Source organism: Ambystoma mexicanum, chromosome 6q, assembly GCF_040938575.1.
Source record: "Ambystoma mexicanum isolate Mex_15411 chromosome 6q, UKY_AmexF1_1, whole genome shotgun sequence".
NCBI lineage: Eukaryota > Metazoa > Chordata > Amphibia > Caudata > Ambystomatidae > Ambystoma > Ambystoma mexicanum.
The window spans coordinates 158,766,435-158,791,750 of NC_090937.1; the positions used below are offsets into that span (position 1 = coordinate 158,766,435).

The 25,316-nt window shown below is 45.1% G+C and overlaps 1 protein-coding gene across 1 annotated transcript; it reads right to left on the minus strand.

The window, feature by feature from the left end:
* Positions 1 to 229: 229 nt before the first annotated feature.
* LOC138515465 (coiled-coil domain-containing protein 80-like) lies at positions 230 to 24,614 on the minus strand. Its single transcript, XM_069630292.1, has 5 exons — positions 24,579 to 24,614; positions 23,243 to 23,312; positions 19,212 to 19,259; positions 6,200 to 6,418; positions 230 to 365 (listed from the first exon to the last, which is right to left on the minus strand). Exons 2-4 carry the CDS (start codon positions 23,294 to 23,296, stop codon positions 6,212 to 6,214), a joined length of 309 nt encoding a protein of 102 aa, XP_069486393.1. The 5' UTR covers positions 23,297 to 23,312; positions 24,579 to 24,614; the 3' UTR covers positions 230 to 365; positions 6,200 to 6,211.
* Between the last annotated feature and the right edge of the window lie 702 nt (positions 24,615 to 25,316).

The following is a 25,316-nucleotide window of genomic DNA, read 5'->3' on the forward strand; positions in this document are numbered from 1 at the left end:
GAAAAAACTTAAATTTTTCTTGGCCAGCCAGTTCCAATATAGTACCTTTTAATATGTATTTAATTGTTTTTTTTTATAACAGGCCTAATACCATACCTGAGTTCGGTTTCTAAGCACAGATCTGCTATTCGGACCTCTGTTGTTCTGCATGGTCTTGCTTCCAAGACCAGCACATTGCCCCTGTGCTATATTCCTTTAGCAATGATACAACACAAGTAAACACAGCACAGTTGTTTAGAAGGTATTTATTCAAAAGAAAAGTAACCCTTATCACAATCAACTTATGCATTTCAGATGCTGCATTTCTGTTTTTGGAAGTAAAGTGGGTCGTTTCCTCATGCATGATACGTGCTGCACTCCTCTTTCTGTATATAAGAACAAACATAGTAAAAAAACAACAATGGTATTATTGGGATATAGGAACAATATGTTAATTTACAATCAAATATGACCTCTAAATTAATATAGCTGAAACCACAATGTTAATTAGGCATCACCAAGATATCAGACTGCTTTTTCACTTTAAAAAATTATTCATCGAATAATCCTCTCATGCATTTCACATCCAACTCTGCCTGTTCCACACAGGTGCAGTGAAATACTTTAATTTTCTGCACCTTTCAAAGTGCATCCCATTTGTGAACTTGAAATCAATGTTGGTAAGTAAAAAATGTGCTGTGTGTTAGTGGAGAATGGCATTAATGACATGGGGCAAGTAACTTGTGTACCTGGCCAGTAGCTTGCAAATAGAGATTCTTTACCCTAGGTAGATGCACGTTGGTCAGGTGTTGTTATCCGTTCTGTGGTATGTTTGTGATTATGTGGGCTGATGCAGACAGCACCAGGTACAAAAGCGGAATGGTGACTTTTGGAAACCCGTCAGTAGGGAATTGCAGGAAAAGGTCCGGAAAAGAGTTAAAGCATATATCACAGTGCAGCAATATTTGCTGAATATCTTTATAAACCGGTGTTTACATACTTTTATTCACTAGTGATATGGTTTTACCAGCAGAGATGGTGCTGGTTGAAGGTTAGAGACACAGCTTGTGATTATTTGGAAGGACAATCGTGCAAACCGCTAGTTTGGTTAACAATGCCTTAATTGATGTCTTGTAGGATGAGGAAGATTGAAGAATTACGTTTCGTTTTTTACAGGGATTTAATTTCAGAAATGGTTGTGGCATCCAACACTACTTCTGTAAAGCACGTTTATTTGTGGCTGTTAGGACTGGATTTCTGTATGGCCTGGTGGACAGATGTATACGAGACAAACCAAGTTAGTGAACAGGGACGTCACTGGGAGCTGTAGATAAACCAATCAAGGTAGCATGGAGAGTGGTCAAGGCTAAATCTCAGGAGGGGGTGAGTCTGGTCAAGGGTACACAATGAGTCCACAAGGTAAATAATCAAATATTACAATTAGACAAGTAGTTATAAAAACACTATATTTATTATGGCCAATCAAACACTATAAAAATGGCTACAAGCAGGTAGAAATATCACACAAACTAATAGTAATATACATAACTACAATCCCAGAATCCAGTGTAGGGAAACCCCAATAATCCCACCCCATAATACTGAAAGGAAAGGTATGATTAGATCAGCAATGGCAGTCCACCACACACCCCTAACTTTAGAAATCCAACCATTGGTTGACTGTGGCATTGTGCCCTGAAAGCTCACAACGTTCCACGTAGTATTGTAAGGCTGGAACAAGTTAAGAGGAGGTTCTTGTGGATGAGAAAACCATTCCAAAAGTCAGGTAAGTGTCCATTCCAATGAAAGAAACCGTCCCCAGCTTTCGGTTTGGCTTTACCATTGCTTGCGAACAAGCAATGTTAAAGCCAAAAACTATTGTGAATGTTTTAAAAGTTAGGAAAACCTTTAAAGGGGGGAAATAGAGGTTCAGGTAAGTATAAACTGTAACATGGTTTCTCTTGGGACTTGGCAGGTCATCATAGGGTTGCATGCAGAGGTCAAATTTCCCACCATTTCTTCTGGGCCTTGGTGCCCAGGAATTTCAGGTTCGAGTGAATCCCTGGTCGGCCACAGATGCTGGCGCATCGTTTGCAGTTGAAGAATGCAGCTCGCTCAGGTGCAGGCCTCCTCTCACACAGTAACTGGATGCAGGAAAACAGTTTATGGTGATTGTCACCATTGAAAGCGGCAGGAGAGAACACAGATATCACGGTCGGATTCAGCCTCGTGTCTCAGTCCATTGGATCTAGGAATGCTGAAATTTGGCAGAGACAACTTCTGTAAGACAAGCTGGCAGTCCCCAAAGGTCTGGCCCAAAATGCAGAATGGCGACGTCGGCAGCGCGGTAGCCCAAACCTCGAGATGGACAGCCACAGATTGGCTCAGGGGCACTTTCGAAGGCTCTGGTTCACAGGACACCAAGCAGACATCTGGAATAGATGTCTCCTCCACTCCAAGGGTCAAAGCTCCACCACAGGACTTCTAAAGATCTTGTATGAGACAGAGCTCTTTTGGGACATGAGCAAAAGTTGGTCACCAGGCTTTCTTCGGACGAGTCCAGGTTCTCATTACTCATCTTCAGCAATGCAGGATGCATGGCTCCTTTTCAGGATTTATTCCGTTATCTCTGGGGTATGGCTGTAGGACTACTCTTCGTATCCAATGTCAGGTGAGAACTCAGACTCAGACCTCCAATGGCAAGATTTGCACCACACATGCACACCACCAGTGGTCCAATCAGGGACCACTGTGTGTCTCATGCAAGCATGCACACCAGACTCCCAGGTTCCAGTATGTGGATTGGGACAAGACAGTACGATCCGACTTCCTGGGAACACACAAACACGGCCCTGCACTACCCTGAGAAAACCAAGGCTTTCCTGGGCAGTGCATGACCTGAAAAGAAATGTCCTGACCTGCAAGATCAGAAAGAGGGCCACAGAACACGATTGCTAAAAGAACAAACAAAAACCTTGTGCCGCGGCAATGTTGGGACACTAGCCACAATTATTAGCCAAACACGATAATGGCTAAAGAAATGTATTCCAAATATAGTCAACATGCAAATGCTGCTATAAGTTTGTCTTTTAGGTGCATTCAAAGTAACCAAAAATCCCTTTCAGTGTAGCCTATGGTCATACAAAAATAACCCCATTCGACTGCATTGGAAGATGTGCAATGATAAAAGACTACTCAAAAGTAGTAAGAAAGTCAAAAGACTAAGGGAAACATAGTTTCCCAGTACTGACATACTTAATGGCTGGTCAGTTTCTCCATACCAATGAGCAAATCTGCAGTGGAGTGAAGCTGAAGGCTTCCCTTCACTGTAGAAATTCAGGACATAGTTAAAAAGCAAAAGCAAAACATGTGGGGGTCCATTGAAATGGAGGGGAACTTGCTAAAACGAGACAGCCTTCCATACAGTCGGGTATATTTTGGATCAACACAACCTTGCAGTACTGCGAGCTGCTTCAGCATTTTGGTGTGCTGTGCAAAAGCGCCACCACAACCATCATATACATGTTGGCCCACACAGTGATAGGATTCATTATCTGGGCTTTCTATATCATAGGATGGGGGAGGTGTCCCAGGGGCAAAAGGAACCTCTAAATGACTGATCCACTGAAATGCATGCAGGTCTTGAGAGTGCAAAGAAAGGGTTAAAGCCCTATTCAGAGTTTGGCGGCATTGCCTCTGCAAATGCCCCCCAAGTAAAATATATAAGGCTCTTCTTCTAGATATCCAGATTGCGCATGCTTGAAGGACAGGTGACCACGTTTCAACCTAGATACGGGTTATGACAGTGGAGGATGATTTGACACAGATTAAATGTCAAGTCTAGAAATTAAAGTAGTCATAGAACCTATAACTAGTGCGTCTCTATGATTTGGGAAGATTTTGCATGAGTGAAACGAAATCAATTTATAACATTTGGCTGTTGATCTAGGTGTGAAGTGTTTGTGAGCCATTAAATCAAAGTTTGACTCTTTGTTCTAATGCTGTGTATTCTGTTGGAGAAAATGTTATCAAATTCTAGCAATGTTCTCAGATTGGGCAGGATACCAAGATGTGAGATGGTTAGCAGACCCTTTCATGATTTAACAAATCTTTTCGATGTTGTTTTGACTCTGTCTGTGGAGCTGTGGAGCTTTATTGTGGATAAAACACTTTTTGTATTTTTTCATTTTAAGCTTCAAGTTGGTTAATAGAGTTTGGATATCATTCTTTTTTGTCAGTGGTAGTTTTAAAGCACCAGAAGTTTGCCTTTACTCACTGTATTTATTAGGGTCCATTGGTGTATCTGGGGCAGTGGTAGATTATTTTATGACAGTGTTGACTGTGTTTTTGGTGCCCCGGCTGGATGCAGAAAAACAAGAAGGCAATGGCTGGAAAGGTATGAATTAATCATAACCACTGCAACTATATTGTCAACCCTCCAGATCAAATTTCCCCAGAGGTGTCACACCTAAGGGCCAGCCCACAGCTCCACCACACGCGCCTGGTATTACGCCGGATCAATCAACCAGATCTGTGAGGAGAATTATAGCTCTCCCTAAGGGTGTGCGGCGCTTTGTGGCTCCTTTCTATTCTCGCTGACAGCTGCCTTGGAAGATTGCTGCAACAGTATCTACGGCTCGCAAAGTGAACTACATTACCCATGAAACCTACTCCTTCAGTGTAGTTCGGAATCAAAACATGGTGCCTCACTTTCATTCGGGCATGCCCCTTTTGGGAATATGAGCAGCAGAAACCCGTTGCTCGCGGCTTCTGATTACCGTTACTTTGGCATCTTTTTGAAGTCCTTGCTATTCCCTGACGATTGCCTTCCCGTGTACCAGACCCTAGCTCCCGTTTACGGATTCCTTCTTGGTTTATTCCTTTAACCTGTCGTTCCCGTGTACCAGGACCTTTGCTTTGAAAACGGACTGATTTGGACCTCCTTTGCTTCGCAACTGCCCGCCCGTCAACCCAACCTCATTGCCTGCTCCTGGATTGCCTGTCTACTGTTCTGCCTCGTCGCTGCCCACCTGTGTTCTGGACCCGCTTGCCTGTTAGGAGACTGCCCATTTATCAGCATTCCGCCTGCTGCCGGCCTTTTCTGCACTCCTCATGCAGTGGTAAGATACTGAGTCCATTGCTATGCACTGCATAGCTTTGTACTTTTCCTCATTTCACTTCTGTTGCTTATCTTTGGACTGCTTCCCGGTAACAAGTGCACTCCGGACGCTCTGCAGCAGGTGCACCTTCCCGTAACTAGTGCACTCCTCGTGCCGCCCGGGTATAGTACCCTTTACTAACCTTCCCAATTTTTTGTTTTACACTTTCGTTGTTTTGTTAATCAACTTTGGACACTCTTCATTACATCACTGGTAAGAATTAAGAATTCTATAGAACTGTGCATCCTAGATTCCTTCCTCTTTATCACCAAACCTTAAATCGCCTTTCTGTAATTATAGGGTGGCCTCCAGCATACTCTATGTGAGTCTGGATATATTGATTCAGGTATTCATTTAATGTGGGTCTTAGGGTGGTCCATATTGGTTCCGTGTTACTTACCTGCTGTCTTTATTCTTACAGCTGGGTCCGTGGCGGTGCGTTCTCCCCACTCTTTTAAGTGATCAGTCGCCTTGGCTGCTATATTATACAGCAAGGTGTCATATCATTGAAAAGGTCTATTATCCCTCATAGAGAGGAGGCTCGGTTGGAGGCTCCATACCGAGTTCTTCAATCAACTTCTTCTCGTCTTAGAGGTCCTGGCTCCCTGGCTTACGTACTCCCCCCGACTGGTGAGTAACAAGAGGAAAGACCATATGGAAATCAGGCTCGATCCCATCCATGTACTGGCTTGGCAGGCTAATGAACGATGGCCTGGAGGCTTGCCCAATGCTATGGAAACGATTGACATACTGTCACTACTGTTGTTCAGCTGGTTCACTGCAAATGCTGGGTGGTGCTTCAAATTTGTAAGCCTGTATCTGGTGTAATGCAAACAATGTAGCCAGCCACAACACAGTACTGTGACAACATTATTTTAGAATGGTACACATTATTAGATGTGCCAAAGATATACATGCAGAACATGCAGCCATCTTTCCCCTAAACCCGAATTAAACGTAATATGTGCATCTTTCCTTGTTTCTTGTGCTATTGTCATGAATATTGGGCAGAGATTAAAACAATAAATGGAAATGTGAGTTTGAATTTTTACAATGCGTACCTGATTTCTTGATTATCCTTGAGTCTTGGTGGTACTGGGGGTAGTTGTAGTTGGGGTAGTAGTGGCTGGAGTAGTTGTTGTAGGGGTAGTTGTGGTTGGTTTAGTTGTAGTTGTAGTAGTTGTAGTTGGAGTAGTTGTGGTTGGAGTAGTTGTGGTCGGCGTAGTTGTGCGAATAGGATGATGATGATGCTTTTTCTTACCCCATCCTTTTTCATGAGACTGGCAAATAGATTAATGCTCATTTAGAAATGATATGAAACATTCAAGAACAGGTGATGGCTCACACATGACATAGCGTAAACAATTATTAGAATATGATTAGCAGTATTTCACCAGATTGTGTCCTAAACCTGCCTGCTTATATCCCAACCTCTTTCTGAATGTAGATGATGCAGCCAAAAAGCAAAGAAAAAGGCTTTCTCTGCATTTCCCAGCATCAAACCGATTGTGAGACATAGGAGTGGAGTTCCCACGCAGTGCGGGAACATTGCATGGAAACTATCCACCAGAGTTCCTGCTACGTGAGAGAACAGCTCCTGCCACTAAACCACCATCATCATTCTGATCCACGGGTACCAACTCTTGGGAGATTGTTCTGCTTTTGCTGCATGAAGAGGGGCGAACGTATTCTGTTGAAATCTACATTGCAATGACAGCCATCAAGTTTACTGCAGATTGTAATATGCTTTGGGTTGATTCTGACTGTAACCATGGCACCTCCATCTCTATCTCCCACAAAACTCTATTACAATATATATATATTCATATCAGAGCCGATTAGGCAGCGCTTTAAGTGTGGCAGGACATTTAGGGGGGCCATAGAGCTGCACAAAACCCTATTTGGTAGTGTGTCCTAAGAAGTGGCTGGTATGTGTCATGCGGGCTCACTATATAAGGAACCTTGGAAAGACAAGGGGGTATTCAATTTAAGGGGTGTTTTAACCTAGAATGAAAAATAGAAACATTTTATTTAAAAGGTGTGTTAAATATAATTGATGTGCGCTGAAAACATCCACTGAAATAAGGATGTTCAGATATAAAATCGAAATCAAAATGTATCAATGCACTTTCTAATTACTCTGCTCCTTTGAATGAAATCCGTGATGTGATTAAATCATTCTATTGACAGGATTTCATTGTGAGGCAAAAAATCAAGCAGAATATTCTCTATGATATAATTTCTCTTCCCTTCCCTATTATAAAACGAATAATCTAATTCTACATCTGCGTAACTGATGATGTGAGTCTCTATTTGTAAGATTATTTACTCATAGTCTAAAGTGACAAAATTGAATGTCAAGTGGCATCTGGCTACTTTTAAAACACCAATAAATGCATATATTTTTTATTTACAAATATTCTTTGAACCAAAACATTTCCACCATTACTAAGATTCAGAGGCTACCTCTGATAGATTTTGCACTGCACAGTAAAATCTAAATCCATTTGGTCAGTGCTGGATGTATCAGGACTTGGCAGATCTCAAGCTGCATAGTGGTGCAAAAGCAAGTTTATTATAGGAATAATACCCGGTCCAGTAATGGCCCGTGGCCCAAGCTATAGGCCCAAGTGCAGCAAGGGGAATAACAATGGGTTTCGCCGCTGTTACAATCCAATCCGGTGGGCCCGATCAGATATTATTGCTATTAGCACCCCACCTTTGAATCCAGAATCCTGGGGTGATGACAGAATTATACTTTATTTGAATGAACGGGTTGCTTCATGGTGTCCCGTTCATTCAAACAAAACACTTAACTAACATGGTCACCATGGAGTTGAAAGGCTGGGCTCTATATGGAGGCCCTCTTCCTTTTCCATGGCATTCCAGGAGGCTGGAGTGGCAGCGGTACAAACACTGTCACCGAAAGAAATCAGGTAAGAAGGGTAAGGATGCCGGGAGGAAAGGAAACAAAGACAGGCGGGGAGGGATGGGAGAGTGGGGGGAAGATAGAGGGGCAGGAAAGGAGTCATCAAGCTGCATGGAATGCATGCCAGGATTGTGGGATTCAGACTGTGATCCAAGCAAACTGATTGGTTGGCTCTCATGCCCCGGGTGCTAATAAACCTTAGTCTTCACAGTGGGCAGGATTCACAGCAATAGGTGCCCAGAAAGTCTGAACTAGGCGAAACAAGGTTCATTAGAAGGGCTTCAGCACCTAATAGGCATGATTTCCACCTCCCTAGGATGCCAAAGCTATTGGCAACCACCGGTGGACGTCTGCTTGCTAGCCTAAACTTGAACTTACAACTTAAGCACGTTGTAATGACTGATTTGGTACTTGTATTTCAAAGTTGTTAGTGGGTTTCGTCTGAGGTTGCAATAATGTTTAGGTCATGTAACCAAGGCTAATATAGCTTTCCTTTTTTTTTTCGTCCGACGGGAGATCAGCTTTGGGTCGAGCCCATCTCCTGCTGGAGAAAAAATAATTTAAACATAAATTGCCGCAGCCATTAATATGGAAAAGAGACTAGCTCCCTTTTTGGATGACACTGGCCATGGAAAACATGTTCCAAAATGGCCAACGTCATCCGAAAAGGGACATAGGCCCTCATTACAACTCAGGCGTTAAGGGTTAACGCCACCGTTAACCCTTAACGCCTGATTCCCACCTTAACGCCTGCTTTTTGCAGGCGTTAAGTTCCATGGTGCTAAGGCACCTTGGTGCTAATTACGGCACCGTAATTTACTGTGCCGTAATTAGCGCCTTCCCCACTCCCATTATGCCCTATGGGGCAAAAATGGGAATGGGGAAGGGAAAATGGGAAATGGGGATTTACCGCCCCACTCACCTTGTAATGGGGCGGTAAATCCGCCATCCACCATGGTGTAAACGTAGTTTACACCATGGTGGTAAAGTTGGTGCACTTAGCACCTCAGTTGTAATGAGGGCCAAAGTCTCTTTTCTATTTCATGGTGGTGTTATTTTTTTCATTTTTTTCCTCCTGTTACGGGCGTTGAAGGAACAATCGCACCCGGTAAATTCCCATTGTGATTGGTCAATCTTTCTTTCTTGGGTGCGAATGTCAGTTCTTTGGGTGCAGCAAACTGTAATATGTCAGATAGCTGCTAATGATTTTAGTAATTTACGTTGGCCCTCATTACGACCCTGGCGGAAATCGAAAAACGATGGCGGAAATGCAATACCGCCATCGAATAGCGCTCGGTGCGACTATGACCCGTCACCGCAAAGTACGAAGCCATTAGCGACACCGTAGTGAACGCCAACGCTAACTGCACCAAGCACGCGCGCGCGCGCCATGCCAAACCGCAAACACCACCATGGTGCAACGGTACGCCAATTCCGACCCTAGCGGACATGTACCTAACGCCATCAGGCATGGCGGAATGTACCATTCCGCCATGGCGAGAAGTACGGCATCGCGAATCAACCGTAAACGGCCCCACTGAGTGCCTGTACACCGCTCCCTGCCCACAAAGTACAACTCCCCGTAGGTGCAATGAAGCCACAATGCAACCATTGAAATGTACAAGTCACCCATGCATGCCAACGAACAAAAGAAACACAACAGGGGCCAATGGGAGCTGCAGGGCACAGATGGCACGAATACAGAAGCCATCCCAATGGACATGACCACAGTCCCCCACCAAGAAACGCACGCAAACACAGGCACCTGTGACCAGCAATATTCCGAAAACCACATCATTCAACCAGTCCACCTGGCTGACCGGCATCTGTTACACAAAACCCAATCCCCCGCCCCTGAGCATGACAACATTCAAACTGGCATATTGGCAGCCCCCATCCCTGACCTCACTGGGCTTCGTAGGCAAACGCGCACAGCACAGTACCACGCAACTAAACCCCGAAGCTGGAACCCAATGCAGATCTCCCCACAATACATCGCCCCCCAAATAGGCATATGCCACATCACTTGCAAAGAAAAACGCTACACGGGCCAAATCAGAATAGAAATTTATGCACATCAAAATCACCAAGCACATACAGCCATCAGGCCATGAAATCCAAAACACCAATCACCATTGTGGGCTGCTTCCGCAAGAAATGACCAGCCACTACCTGTGTGTCGCCCTGTTCCCCCATGGTACACAGAGCCACATTCACGTACGAAAAGGCAACATGGAAGCGCACAGAACCGCAGGGCCGTCCCAATGGGGAGGCACTAGTCCAGCTGAAAGGCCGAAATGTTGCTCCGAGCCACCAGTACTGCGTAAGGGCATGTGGCCCATTGGCGATCGTCCCATAAGATCGTAATGCTGCTCCACTGATTAACACGAAGCAGCAGGTGTCGGGAGTAAAATCCATCTGCAGGAGTGGCATACAGATGGCAGTGGCAAAAGGGGAGGAGATACCTGTCAACCAAAAGAAAAGAAAAAGAACAGAATGGCCATCAGAACTACATACCAACAACTCACTTCAATGATCACACGAAATCCACAGCCATATGCATGCTAGCCCACTCCAAAGGAACATCACCACCCCAAAACCACTTGCGACTCATAACCATCTATATCGAGGTGCAAACACCATCACAAACGAGTGTCTGAGGGCGCCTCGAGACAGGGAGGGCTCAACAAGGCCAGATGGACGATGGTCCCACTATGGCAGCCCTGCATCACATAGCGTAGGGGAGGCGGATAGATCCCAAGAAGCCCTGTACATGGCAAACTCTGTATCAAATCACCTGCCCATGCATCCATCCATCATTCCCTCATCCCGGGATCAAAATGCCTGAATAATTACTCACATGACATTAGAAACATCCATTGAGTCTGTGCGTTATGCAGCCTGCTAAATCCACAGTGCCCCAGCCCGTAATTCCAGTGTTGTGAAGTAACATGTATTTGGGAACGGACGGCCTCATCGCCCACGTAGCTATTGCGCATCCCAAACTATTCATATCAATCATTGCTCCCTCGCCATGGGCCCTGTCTCAAGGACATAGAACAATAGAACGTTACATTTGCAGTCAGACCTGTGGGCATCTCCTTGCCGCTAGCTGGAAACCGAAAGCGCCGCCCTTCGAATTCCTCATTTGCAACATCACGTCGAAAAGGCATCTGTGGCCGTTTGAAATCACTAATTATCCCATCGAGTGCGGCTGTGTGTGAAAATGGCAACTGCCTTCACCCACGAATGGGACGCCCCGCCCGTCGTTGCAACTCGGTACAGTGATGCATGAGGGCCCACCGTCACTCGAGTACTACGTTCCACTGACCCTTCACAAGTCTGTTCGCGACTGCACAGATAGTATGTGAAACAATGGGACCACAGCAGAATGAACATATCAACCAATCTTACACGGCCATCGGGTACAAATACATGATTGCAATAGCAAGATACAATTCCCCGAATTGCAGCGTTGTGCGCGGGACGTGCTCGGCCAAAGGGGAGAGCAGTTTGCACAGGTGGAATCAATCACCACAGGTGGAGGCCATACAGCCTGAAAACACATAAATTGCACAGCCAGTCTCCTCCCACAACCACACCGAAATGCTACCGGCAGGACTCGCGATGTTGGCCCTGGGGGACCTGATAGCACTGCAAGTGCTCCGACTCCAAGAAGTAGACGAACACCAACTACAACCAGCCGCACGGAGGAGACGCAGGAGGAGGAGGAGGCCAAGGCAGGGCCAGCAAGGCCCACCAGCACAGCCACTACCACCACGCAGGCAGCCCGCAATTCAACGCCTCCGAGCACATCCGTTCAACCTCACTGATGAGCAGATCCACACCCTCTACCGTCTGGACCGGGACACCATAGCCGCCATTGTGGACATGACACAGGCTGACCTTGTCAGCATGATAGATAGCCCAACCGCCATCCCACCCCTACTGAAGGTGGTGTCTGTACTACACTTCCTGGCCACAGGCACCTACCAGCACACAGTCGGACAGTTGCATGGCATTTCTCAGCCACTGTTCTCACGGACACTATTGCAAGTGCTCGATGCCCTCCTGAAGCACGCAGACGACTACATCTCTCTACCACGCTCGGAGCAGGAAATTACCAACACAAAAGTGGGATTCCATGCACTTGCCGGCATACCGGGTTGCATTGGTGCCATCGACTGCACCCATGTTGAATTGGTCGTCCCACATGCCATGGAGGCCCAGTACCGCAACCGAAAACAATTTCATTCCCTGAATGTACAGATGGTGTGTGACTCCAACAGGATCATTACACATTGTTGTGCCCGATTCCCTGGATCAACCCATGATTCTATGGTCTTGAGGAACTCTACAATACCACGCTACATGGAACGACACGCAGGGAACAGATCCTGGCTACTCGGTGAGTCTCATTACATGCATGATGATGTGGGGTATGTGAATTGTCAATGACCTGCCAGGAAGGGGGGGGGGGGTGTGCGTACGTATCAATGGCATTCCACATCATACGTTTCTCGTCCACATACAGGTGATGCTGGATATCCACTGAAGAGATGGCTCCTCACACCAGTCCGGAACCCACGGGACCAGCATGAGGAGGACTACAACCATGCCCACTCACGTACCCGTGTAGTCATAGAACAGGCATTCGGCCTACTGAAGACCCGTTTCCGCTGCCTCAGCAGGTCTGGCGGGGCACTCCTGTACCGCCATGAGAAGGTTGCAAAGATGGTCATGGCATGTGTCATGCTCCACAACATGTGCGTACGTAGAAATGTGCCCATGCCCCCTGACGCAGAACTGCAAGCACCTGATGATGGTCATGATGAGGGTGGGGATGTGGCAGCACCTCATGGAGTCTGCGAGGCACCGGAGGGCCGTGACATTCGTCAGCATCTCATTGATGTATGCTTCTAGCACTCACGCCTGGTGGCTGATACATGGACACGGGACTCGTGGCACTGCGTGTGTCTGGGACATGCACAATATGGACTGTACGCCTATGATGGCCTAGTACACAAAGATCAATGTCCACACTTCTCATTGGTTGATCGTGCACTTTTTATGGCATATGTGATATCATGTTGAACACCCTATCGACCCGCCACCCAAGTGAGCCCAACACACCCCCTCCACCCTCCTACCTCCCCCCCGAACACCAGTGTCCAAAGATACTCATTGTCAGTGGGCTGTCGCTATTGCATGCCCCCTCTGCGGGTATCAGGGGCACCCCTGCCTGTGGAGCGCAGGTTCCTTCCTGATCTACGTTGGGGGCTGCCCTGGACGGAACTTGCAACGGATGATGTGTCTGCCTGCTCACGTCCATGCATGTCCCTAAGGGTTTGCGAGAGCTCAGTGAGCACACGGCGCACTGCGGCAAGTTCGGCACATACGTCTTTGGACGTCGCATGCAGTTCCCCCCTCAGGCTCTCGGTGCTACTCTCCATTTGGACTCTCAGGCTCTCGGTGCTACTCTCAATTTGTGCCCTTAGCGTCTCTGTACCTCTCTCCATTTCTGCCCTAAGTGTCTCTGTTGATGTTTCTATGTCTGCCTTGGTGCCCCCACATTCATCGGCATGGCCCTTGAGGAGTGTGGCCATTTGCTGCTGTTGGACGATTAACTTGTCGAGGGACTGTTGCCTCTGCTGGGCCATGGCCATTTGCGGTGGTGTCACAGAGGGGCTGTTGTCCTCATGTTGCCTTGCCACAGGGCTTGTGGGGGATGGCCAGTCGTCGTCTTGTGGCTGCACCTGCGTGGTATCCTCATGTTGTACGGGATGGGACAGACAGGGGGATTGGGACAGGTCATGGATGGATCTGACCTCGACATCCCCGTCTTCTGTGTCCGAGCATGCTGCCATCAATGGGGTGTCACCTATGGTGCTGCTGCCACCAGAGGCAGTGCCTTCTGTGGCATCCATTGGGGGGACCTGTGGTGGTGGTGTTGTGGCCATGCTGGCTGCTGGGGTGCCTGTTGATGTTCCCTCCTCTGTGCTGCCACCTGATTTGTGCTGCTGCCGTGTCTTGATGCGTGCAGCTGAGGTGGAGGGTCTCTGGCCGTTGGTCTTGGCCCTCTTTGCAGGTGTGCTGGTAGGGGTGTCCTGTAGCTCGTCGTTTGGATCGGACCCTGTGGTGGAGTAAAGGAGGGCGAGGGTTATTGATGGGTCAGTGGGAATTGGAATGGCATTGTATCACATGCATTGGGGTGGTACCTGAGGGTGATTTGGGTCGGGGTCTTGGAGGTGCTTTGATTTGTGTGTGGAGTGAGGGTGCAGTTGTTTGGCAGCCTGCAGTTAGGGTGTGCCTGCTGCACGTGTAGTGCGTGTATTTGGGGTTTTTAATTATTTATGTATTTATTGTGGGTTTTGACGTGCGCTTTCAGGCCGATGTGTGTGGACGTTCTCCTGGACATGTGTTTCTGTTGCACTATGTGGACGCATGGTACTTCACATGGTTGGACTTTGTGGATTTGGCATTGTTTTATCTGGCCCACCTACCTGAATCTTCGGATGTCTGCACTCCTTTCTCCATCCCTCTGACTCCCTCTATGCTCTCCATTCCGATGGTGGAGGCACAGATTTCTTCCCAGGGGGTCAACTTGATGGGTGATTCAGGACCTCCCCCGGTGGCTGTGGCAATGTTGCGGTTGGCAGAGAGTATGCTGCGGACGCGTATCCGCAGGTCGTCCCATCGCTTGCGGCATTGCTGTGGGGTGCGGGGTGCGGTCCCCACCGCACTTACCCGCTGTGCCACCAGAGCCCATATGGCCTTCTTGTTTGCAAGTGCCGTCCTGGTCATTTGCGTGGAGAAGACGACGGCTGCATTCTCCTGGAGGGTCTCTGTTAGCACGGTGAGTTCCTCACGGGAGAAGTGGACCTGCCGCTTGCGGTCGCACGCTTTCTTCGCTACTTTTCCCATTTTTCGTGGTTTCGCTAGGGTGGTTGACGGGTTGGGGTGTGTTTCAGGGTAGTGATTTTAGTGGTTGTGTGGTTTTGGTGTTTTTATAGGTGTACGCCGGGATGTTTCCCGTTCCGGGCCCATGTTTTAACTTCCGTTTCCGTATATTTCCGGGCACCGTACTTTCCGGTAGGCGCACACTGCGGTGACCGCTAAGAGGGGTGGCGGTATTGCACCTAGGGCACCGTACGGCGGCGGTGTGGGCCGTTTTGGGGTCATTTCCGCCATCGCGGACTTTGCACTTCCGCCGTGGCGTGGTGCTCGTGCCCGATGGGTCGGAATGGGCCGCACTTTGCTCCTTCGTACAATGGCGGAAACGCTATTTACGCTGTGGCGCTCCGGTCAGTCGCTTTCCGCAAGGGTCGTAATGAGGGCCGTTGTCATTAACATGTGTTAACATCCATGGATTTTTATCTTATTTATTGACTAAATGAGCTTTTCATTTAAATTTTTATTTTTCTGCGCATTGAGTTTTATAAGCTAACATGTTCAATATTAAAAATGGTGTGTATCAGCAGTTATTATTTTGATCAGATTTGTTTTTGATATCATGTTAGCCCATGGACAAAACTGTATTTGTGCTTGATTATACTGTTTTTGTAAATGCATTGTTTTAAAATTGTTGTTTTTTATATTTATTTTATGGCCCGAGGGCGGAAATATAGTTACTACTGACTGCTAGACCACATAAAAAATAAAAAATAAATAAAAAAACTGTAGGGGGACTTGTTTACGTTGCCTCTTGCCATAGAGACCCTGCACAGAGGAAAGCATGGAGGCAAGGGCAGGTGCGAGTGCACTGCGGGAGACGGGAGAGAGAAGTGCTGACAGCCAGATGCGTCATGCGGCCATATTGCAAAAGGTTCCATGTGTCATAATACATGGAACCTAAATGTAAAGAGGACTCGGTGTGTTTTATAATTGTCACTGGATATGTCTTTGTGTGTTATAAGAGCGTAACCGCACAGGGTTATAGAAGTACATGAAAGGCTACGCAGAAGCAACAGATGCCTGCATTCTGAATAGCATAACATTCAGGTGTTCCCTATAGTGCAGAATATACTAACACAACTGTTTATGTCAGTACATAAAAGACACATTTTCAGAGTTGATTCCTAGTTGTGTATGCAGTCTATAATTTTAGAGAGGAACGTATCTAAGCTGATGGTCCGAGAAGACATATGTTAACTCCTATATGCTGATCCCCAATATGCAAATTTCAAGTATACTCTGTTATCCAAAGCATCTTGGGAATTAGAAGCCTCAGAAGAAGCCTCAGAAGAAGTTATTCACGACATCATTAAGAAACTAAGCTCCTCGAGAGCCGAGGGTCCTGATGGTTTATCAAACCATATGTTCAGGACACATCCATCCAGATGGGCCCATATTTTGTCCATGATTTTTCGAGACATTTTGATCACTCGTGTCATTCCACCCTCTTGGAAGACATCAATAATAATTCCTGTATTCAAAAAGGGTGACCAAACTGTCCCGGCAAATTATCGACCGATTGCGTTGTTAGACGCCCATGGCAAAATCTTTACAAAACTGGTCCTTCGCAAATTTGAATACCTGGACAGGAATTAATCAACATCGTGACACAAATAAAACAGGATTCATGACTGGCATGGGCACCAACATTAATCTGTTGACATGAAACGCTATAAAAGCCCAATGCCATGAAATTAAGCAACAAGTTTTTTTTTGCTTTCATTGATCTAAATGCAGCTTTTGATTCTGTAAGTCGTTACATCTTATTACAAAAGCTTGTAAGAGATAACTGCCCAACAACATTAATCGACATTATCTATTTACTACATCATGCCACTTCTGTCCAAATACGCATCACTTTAGATGGCACTCTAATTGAAAAAATTCCCACACATCGTGGTCTTAAGCAAGGATGCTCGTTAGCATCTGCGGTGTTTAACTATTATATCCACGATGTGAAAATTCCGTTATGTCATCTCAGATTCTCCAAAATTGAATGGTCAACAAGTACAATCCTTGATGTATGCTGTCGACCTCGTTCTAATTTCTAGAACTCAGGTCGGGCTACAACGGTTATTGAGTGCATTTCAAGAATATGTCAAACTTAATGAATTATCCATAAATCTGACTAAGGGCCTCATTACACGGTAGGCGGTAGGGATTTACCGCTACCGGTAAAATACCGGTACCGGTAAATCCCTGCCGCCTTACTACAAGGTCCCTTAGCGGGTTGGAGTTTTAACGCCTGCTTTTTGCAGGCGTTAAATACCAACCCGCTAAGGGACCTCGGAGCTAATTACGGCACCGCTAAATTGCGGTGCCGTAATTAGCGCCTTCCCCATTCCCATTGAGCCCTATGGGGCAGAAATGGGAATGGGGAAGGGCAATGGCGGAAGGGGGATTTACCGCCCCTCCAACCTTGGGATGGGGCGGTAAATCCCCTTTCCGCCAAGGCGGTGCCGGTATTTTAGCGGCATGAGCCATGGCGCTAATAGCGCCATGGCTCACCGCCTACCGTGTAATGAGGCCCTAAATCTCAAATTGTCCAGTATTTTCTTTAACGTGCGAGGCCACTGACATACATGTGGACCATTGGTGCAACTCCTATCAGTGTGGTACCAAATTATTGTTATTTAGGACAGCAAGGAGCACACGGCACAAATATGGGAAGTTTTCTATTTTACCAGCCTGGCACTTCTGGACTAAAAAAAATAGTCCCTATTCTTTTATATGGCCTTGAATCTTTCCCTGTGGCCGCCAAGTTTAAATTCACACAATGGGAAGCAACTTATTGGCGTAGAATTATCCATCTTCCCCAATGTATTCCGATATCGTGGATCAGATACGAACTTGGCCTACTGTCTCTCAAAGCCCAATATAGTTGCCGTATGTGTGCTCTATTTAGGAAGTGTCTGATGGCACTAAATGATAATACACTGCTTGAAACTCTCTCGCAGTATATTTTCTCAAAGAAACAATCCAAGTTTATCTTGAATTGGCTTGAAAACGTATATGTAACATTAGCAAAAGCAGAAATCTCCATCAATTTGTTAGTGCATAATCCAGATAAAGCGAAATCTAAAATCTATCAAACTGATTGGATCAAAACCTGTGAATTGTGTTGAATATATCGTGATGGCAATGATGCACGATTTCCCCCAAAAAAACTAAATATTCTGCCCAAGTATCTCATTTGCGCTCCTTCGCCACAATTCCGGAGTGGAATACTCTGCTTTCGATTTAATTTGTGGCCAACACGCGATATCAAAGCAAGAAGAGGAGCAGTTAAACCTGACCAAAATGTATGCCGTTTCTGTAAAGATAAAACCAAGGGTGAGACTCTTGCACACCTGTTGACAGAGTGTAGAATGTTATTACCCCAGAGACTAACAGCGTTCACCAGACATTGCCAATATTTGGGAAACATTTCGCAATGTGAATGCTGGGCAGCCTTACTAGGTTGTAATAATCTAGCAGTTCAAATTGCAGCTGTAAACGTTTTAACTAGTCTTAACTTGGAGGGGGATAACCTTGATTAATCTCCTTGCGTATGTTTAAACTATCAAATCTAAATGTGCACATAGACAATCTAGAGTTTCCATCGATTTGATATACTTGGCATGTATTGTAATTTGCACTTATCGTAAATCATATTTCCATCCCAATCAATCAATCATATCAAATGATAATGAGTTCCTCTTGTTTTTGTTTTGGTTTTTTTTTAATGCCTTTAGAAATGCTTGTTTTTTTTTTTTTATCTCTCTTGTTTATGTTGTAGCTGCTTGTAGTTTGTCGTAAACAATTGTTTGTCATTTATGCTTTAATGTTTAGTGTTGTTTAATGATTTGTTTCCAAATGTTTGATTCTTCTGTTATATGATTTGTAATTATTTCATTTTGAAAGGTTGATTAAATTCAACCATATCAAAAAAAAAAAAAAAAACAAAATATGTTAACTTTGGGATACTAATATGAGTTATTCATGATGATAAAGTTACTGTGCACATCCAGGGTCCCACTTGATGTCCCCTTATTGTGACCGGTCAAGCTAGAAGGCAGGAACCCGAGATTATGGCCCCAGACAGCAAAACACAGTTTTAAGAAGCACATATTTTTATAACAATTGTACGATAATTAACCATGTCCACTGTAGGATGTGAAAAGTGACCTTCCAGAATGTTCTATACTTACATCACTGTTACTGGCACTTCTCTCATCCCTTTCATGGTCCCCAAAGGCCTGAACAAAGGGAGATAAGAAAGCATTTAGAAAGAAACATTTCTGCATCAAGATGCTGTGGCTGCCTGACTGGGCTGCTAGACCATGGAGCTCATGTTACTCTGATCAGCTGACACTGGTGTACATCTAGGCCAGCGCATCCAATCTACCTCCAAAGGAAGCAATTGCCCCCCCTCCACCTCCCTGCTCAACTCTCCCTTTCTGGTCTCTGCTGGTACTCGCTATATATATCTGCACATCAACCCAACCCTCCCCAGACTGGAAAAGAACCACTGGAGGATCAGAAAACACCCCAGGTGCTACAGCTAGAGGGGCAAGAAGCTGTCTCTCCTGAGAGGCTTAATAAAAGGTAGCATTCATTCAGTTGCTCAGAGCCTTCCTGGATTACTTAGAAATGGTTTTCCAGTAAATGCTTTGAACACCAAGAGGTTATTTGTACCCTTTCAATTTAATTATGGCCCAATACTTTAGCCCGGCCTTATACTGGGCCACGCTTTCCCGAGACTCGTAGCACAATCGAAATGTTGCTCTGGGAATGAGATATGAACTACTGAGTGTGCACCCCCTAAGATGGATTCCCTTCCACTTGTGTTCCCCGCTGTTCATATTGTAGAGACGGAAACGCATGTGCTACTCAGTCTGACCCACTCCAAACTACACAACCCAGTGAAAACCGTTCGCCGACTCCACTCGTACTCTTGTGGCTCAGTAAGAAGCACAGGATCCACTCATGCCTCTTTGGGGCTTGTCAATGAGGTCTGACTCCAATCAACAGCAGGGTCCGACTGGGGCACACAATGGTCTCTGGCACCAATGAAACAGTGGCCCACAGTTGCAAATGGCAATTCATTCCTTTTCTGACAGACTGTTTGAGTAGTACCCAAGGGGGAGTTTTAAAAAAAAAATCAAATCTGATGCAAATTCGTCAATTTAAAGATTATTTATTCGGCAACAATGGCCAAAACGACTAGCACATATTGAAGTCATTCATCAAACTGGCACACATTGGCCAAAAAAGTGGCCTCCTTTGACCCAAAAAACTGGCCCGCAACAGCATTTTGCGTTTTTGGTTGCCGCTTCTGCCCTATTGTCCTATTGGTCAGCCTGAGCCTGGTCAACAGGCACTGTGAGAATAGCATTTCAAATTTTAAAATAAAATGACTGAACTGAGATTTTAATGTCACCTTTTAAGCTGATAGGTATATAGTCTGTGAACTGGACTCTCTCCCTCTCGTGCACTATGCTATACCCGTGCTCATCTAGGCAGAGATCACTCTGAACAGGCTTCAGAAGGAGCAGTCCAGCAGACAGTGCTTGGCCTCATCCTCGCTCCACAGAGCACCTAGCAAGTACAGGAGTAGTTCTGCCTCTTGGGCATGGCCATTCAGCAGCTTGAGCTCAAGGGGTCATGTGCTTCCATGACGATGGCATGCCCATCTGCTAGCGCTAGGCTGCTGCTTTTGGAGTGGGGTACCCCTGATTTGTATTTTGATGCATGTCCCTTGCACCATCAAAGATGAAACACGGGAAAAGCAGTAGGGGTGAGTTAGCAGTAGATTTCAAACCTCTCTAGGACAAATATTGACATTTCAAACCTGATGACTCACAGGGATGGTCTGTCACCCTATAAAATATTTTCGGGTTCCGTTTTTTGGACATTGCGGTCTGGATAGCTTGTGAGTTAAGTGTTCATCTCTGACGTGGGGAAACCCACATATTGTAATTTCGAATCCCTGGCAGTCCCTCATCCTTCCGAGATTGATGAGTTTGGTACCATTACGTGGGTACTAATAGCTATTATCCCAGGGTTTATGAGTAGGAGGAATCCAGCTCAAACATTGCCTAAAACCTATTGTTTTTATTAGTGGCTTCACTCAACTCCTCCAGAAATTAGGGAGAATCTAGAAAATACACGTGACCGCCCTGAAGTCTAAGGGAGGCAATGTGTCTTCAAGGAGTCAATGATGGTCACTGGGGTTCCACCTCCTGCAGTGGAACCTTAGATGAACAGACGCATCTGCACCTTCTTCTGCTACAACCAGTCATCAGAAGCACTCACCCGTATAATTGCATAGTTATACATAAGACTCTCAGAGCTGTCTGCTATTGGTGTACATTTAATTTCCTAAGGAGAGCATGATGTACAGAAGAGCAATGCTCAAAACCCTTTCCTGGGTCAGCCTAAACTAAATTATATATCTACATTATTGACCAGAGAGCCAATGAATACAGCTACTGCTTGCCCATTTCTGTTTTTGGGCAAAGACAAACGGCATAAGGTGGGGCAAAGAACACTTAATTAGCAGTATGGCCCTGCTCTGACATCAACAAGGCTCTGATCTCATGAATGCGTGAGTGCTGTTGCCTCTACATCCCCCATCAGCCTCTCCTTCCAGCAGGAAATGCAGCATCTTAAGCAAGAGATGGAATGAGAGGAAATGTGAGTGAACAAGGGGATAAAGAGAGGTAGGGAGGGTCACGAGCGACAGACTGAAAGCACGTATTTGAAGTTAGTGATATGCTGCTCTTTGCCTGAGTTGTGATTGCAGTCCAAAAGCAATAGGTAGTGACCAAACTGCAAACACTGTGATTGGCTGGTACACAAGTAACATTCATACTAATGCACTGAAGATAAAATCAACATGCAATGTTCAGATTGTAGTGGCCAAACGGCTGCCTTGGAATCAGGATAATTACTGGTCAAAACTCCCGGAGGCACAGCTGCCAACACGATTTCTAAAGTTTAATGATCATGCCACTTTTTTGCCATTTGTAATGTCATTTATTTTCTTGAATTTTGTTTTACTTCACAGCTATTGCCATATTCTAGGTCTACAAGTGAAGTTGTTTACAAGCTCCATAAGATTAAAAGATTGAATTTAGAGAGCAATATTTCTAATTCAGTTTCTAAGCATGGAGAGTAACTAAAGAGGAAGGATTTCACTTTCTGCTGAACAGCCACCAAACCCAAAAGCTCAGCCTTCCAAAGTCATGTGAGGAAGGCAGATCCCGGCTCTAGTGGTGCATGCATTCCCAGCTTTAATAACTCTTGGTGAGGAGACATCATCATTTGACAATTGACTTTTCCTTTACATGCACTTGCCTGTAACCCAATTGGCAGATTCACAAAGGTTTTCACTGAAGCAAATCAGTAGAATCCCACAGCATCTCAAAGTATCTGCTGCTACCTTATTCATAAAGCCTATGACATGAGCTGCTCATGTGCAAATTTGATTCACAACATCTTTTTCAAGGGCATCTCAGAAATACTCCATGCACCTTTGGATTTGCTCCAAGGTTTTGGCTTAGTGAACCAGGTATGATACAGAAGGAGCAAATCTGACATGCTCAGGGTACCTCTGGATGTTATCTTTGTGAATTGGGCCCAAAATATCTATCTTCTAGCTTGGTCAATCGGCTTCTAATATTGTCAATTTCTGCTGGGCTTTAAGTCTTAATTGAAATGAGAGCAGCACATGAGTAGTATGCAACGTGGAAGAACATGTTATAAGATTCATCAAATGACCTGGGGCGAAATGTACTGTGGATTAAGGGACACATATTAGAGAGAGCAAGAGAGAGCAATCCTCCACATGAAGCAACTGAGGGTGATGCCAACAATAATGAACAATACAACGAGTACATTACTGGTAGAAATAGTGTCTGTGAGTTCACTCATTTCAAGACTTCAAGGTTAGACTGATAATAGACCCCTGATAGGAAATCTTACATTTCCAAGTCTAGTTCGCAAAGCCTGCAATCACACCAGGTTCTTCGGATAGCCTCCCACTATGTACAATAATGTAAAATTACAGTCCCTGTCCTCAGGTGATTTTGTGTGCCTATAGTGAAATCATTAAGCGAATTTGGTTCTTAGGGCAGGGCATGGAAACCGCTGAATTATTTGCAGACTGGCCAGTATCATTGAGGAAAACCCACTGAACATTCCGTTCCGGGGTGACCTTACATGAATCCTGGCTTACCTCTATGGAGACAGCTAGCACCAGAAGGCATGAAATCACAAGCAAAGTCCTCATTTTGAATGAACTTTCTCTAAAAATGAAGAAATATTAAAATTATTAGAACTTCCTTTTTCTGTGGAAGATTAATACTCACTGATTCAGTATTCTTTGAGGTTAAAGGTCACATAGTAATAATACATTTGTCATCTACGTCTGTTTCCTGGATCAGGAACTGTAAGAATTCATAAGAAAGTGAAGTGTTAAATGAATCATTGTAATGCAAATAACTGTTTCACTGCATTGTTGGTGTGCTATTTTATGCATTTTCAACAAATCTACAACTGGATGTTAACAAATTAGAAATCGTGTACCCAGAATTCTGAAATAAAAAAGATAAGGATTGAAACAGACAATTACAACAAAAATAGTTCCTGCAATATTTAAAAAGTAATAATTTACAACTATTTTTTGAATTGTGAGTTTTGCAGAAATGCAGAATCCTCAATTGGAAAGGAGATTGAAAATGTAGGCAATGTGATAGTGTTGGTCTTTAGGAATGTGCCGGTCCTTAGGATATCACACAGAGCTATACATGTGACGTGTGGATGGGAGGAGATGAATGTGCTGGTTCTAGGCTAGTTTCAAGTGTGCTTTTTGTGTTGATCCTGCCATGGTGACACGTCTTTCAGGATTGTGTGCTTGCCACCACTCGACAAATGGCAGACATTTTGTGACCTGCTCTTCCTTCCACTTTGATGATTTGCTCTGAACTTGGAGCATCAGCCGAACCCTGATCAGTGGTCCTGATATCAAGCCCCCCACATCCTCCATATCTCTCCTCCGACCATTAGGACACGCCTGTGCCCCCCAACAATGATCACTACTTGCACTGCCGCTGCCAATGGTGGAGCTTTTCGGTTGATGGCCTCCCCTCATGGCGCATCTATCCTTATCTAATCACCTTTCCTTTAAAGTAGAGCTTACTGGAAAATATTGAATTTGCCCTTTTTCCGAATTATTTTTTACGAAATAGCTCTGTTTGTATAGCACCTGAGGGATGATCACAGGCATCTTTTATTTGCATGTAGCTGCCTCTTAGCCCTCTACAGCCTCTCCAACCACAAACACACTTCCTACTCCTCTACTACATTTTTTACTGATTTCATGTTTGCACAATTTATTTTTACTTTATTTTTACATACTATGTTAGATATGTTTCACCCTTAAATGAAACCTACTTTCTTTTCACCTCTTTAATATATAAAGATCACAAAACATATCGCTACTTTGTTGATAAAGGTGTACATTCTTCTCCCATGTCTACCAAACTATCCCGGAGTAAGAAGTAATAACTTACCAGAGTCGGGTTCTAACAAATGCTGCTACCCAGGAGTGAAATGATGTTTGACATGAAGGGAGATTCACATTTATAGTTTTCTCGCAAGTGCTCGGCTTCATCAGGATAAGGGATCTTTGCGAAACATGTGCAGGTGTGGGTGGAAATGATCCATCCTAGATGACTGCTGCTCTTGTGTCCATGCCTACTCTATTTGTTCGACTTGTTTTACACCGTAGCTCATAAGGTGGGAGTTTTTAATTTGAGCATTGCTGTTTCAGACAGTGGTTAGTCTAATCTCCAATTCCTTCTAAATTCAAAGAAATCACACCCTTGAGACTTCTGGTCCTTTCTGGTTCACTGCCTATGGCCATGTCAAAGGCAGACGCTTGGTATTGCTCTGGAGCTTGACACGGGCCTTAGATCTGGCACGTCTCTCTCTTTGTGGCAAATTAGTAAATACCATACACTGTTGTTTCATCAAAATAAATGACTGCGTGGTCATTTACTTCATTGTTGTTTTTCATGTGGTTATTCCTCATGGGCGGTGTATATATTACATGGCCTGCGGTAGTGGCCATGTAGCAATGGTTAAGTAGCTCAGCCCATATGAATGGCACATTTTGGTCAGTTTATAACATCACTCCCCCCCCGGATGAATCCTCACAAAACTTTGCAAAAAAATTCCATGGCCCACGTCAGATTAAATCTGTGAAGTTTGGTGAGGTTTGGTGCAGGGTGGTGGAAGTTATAGGGTGG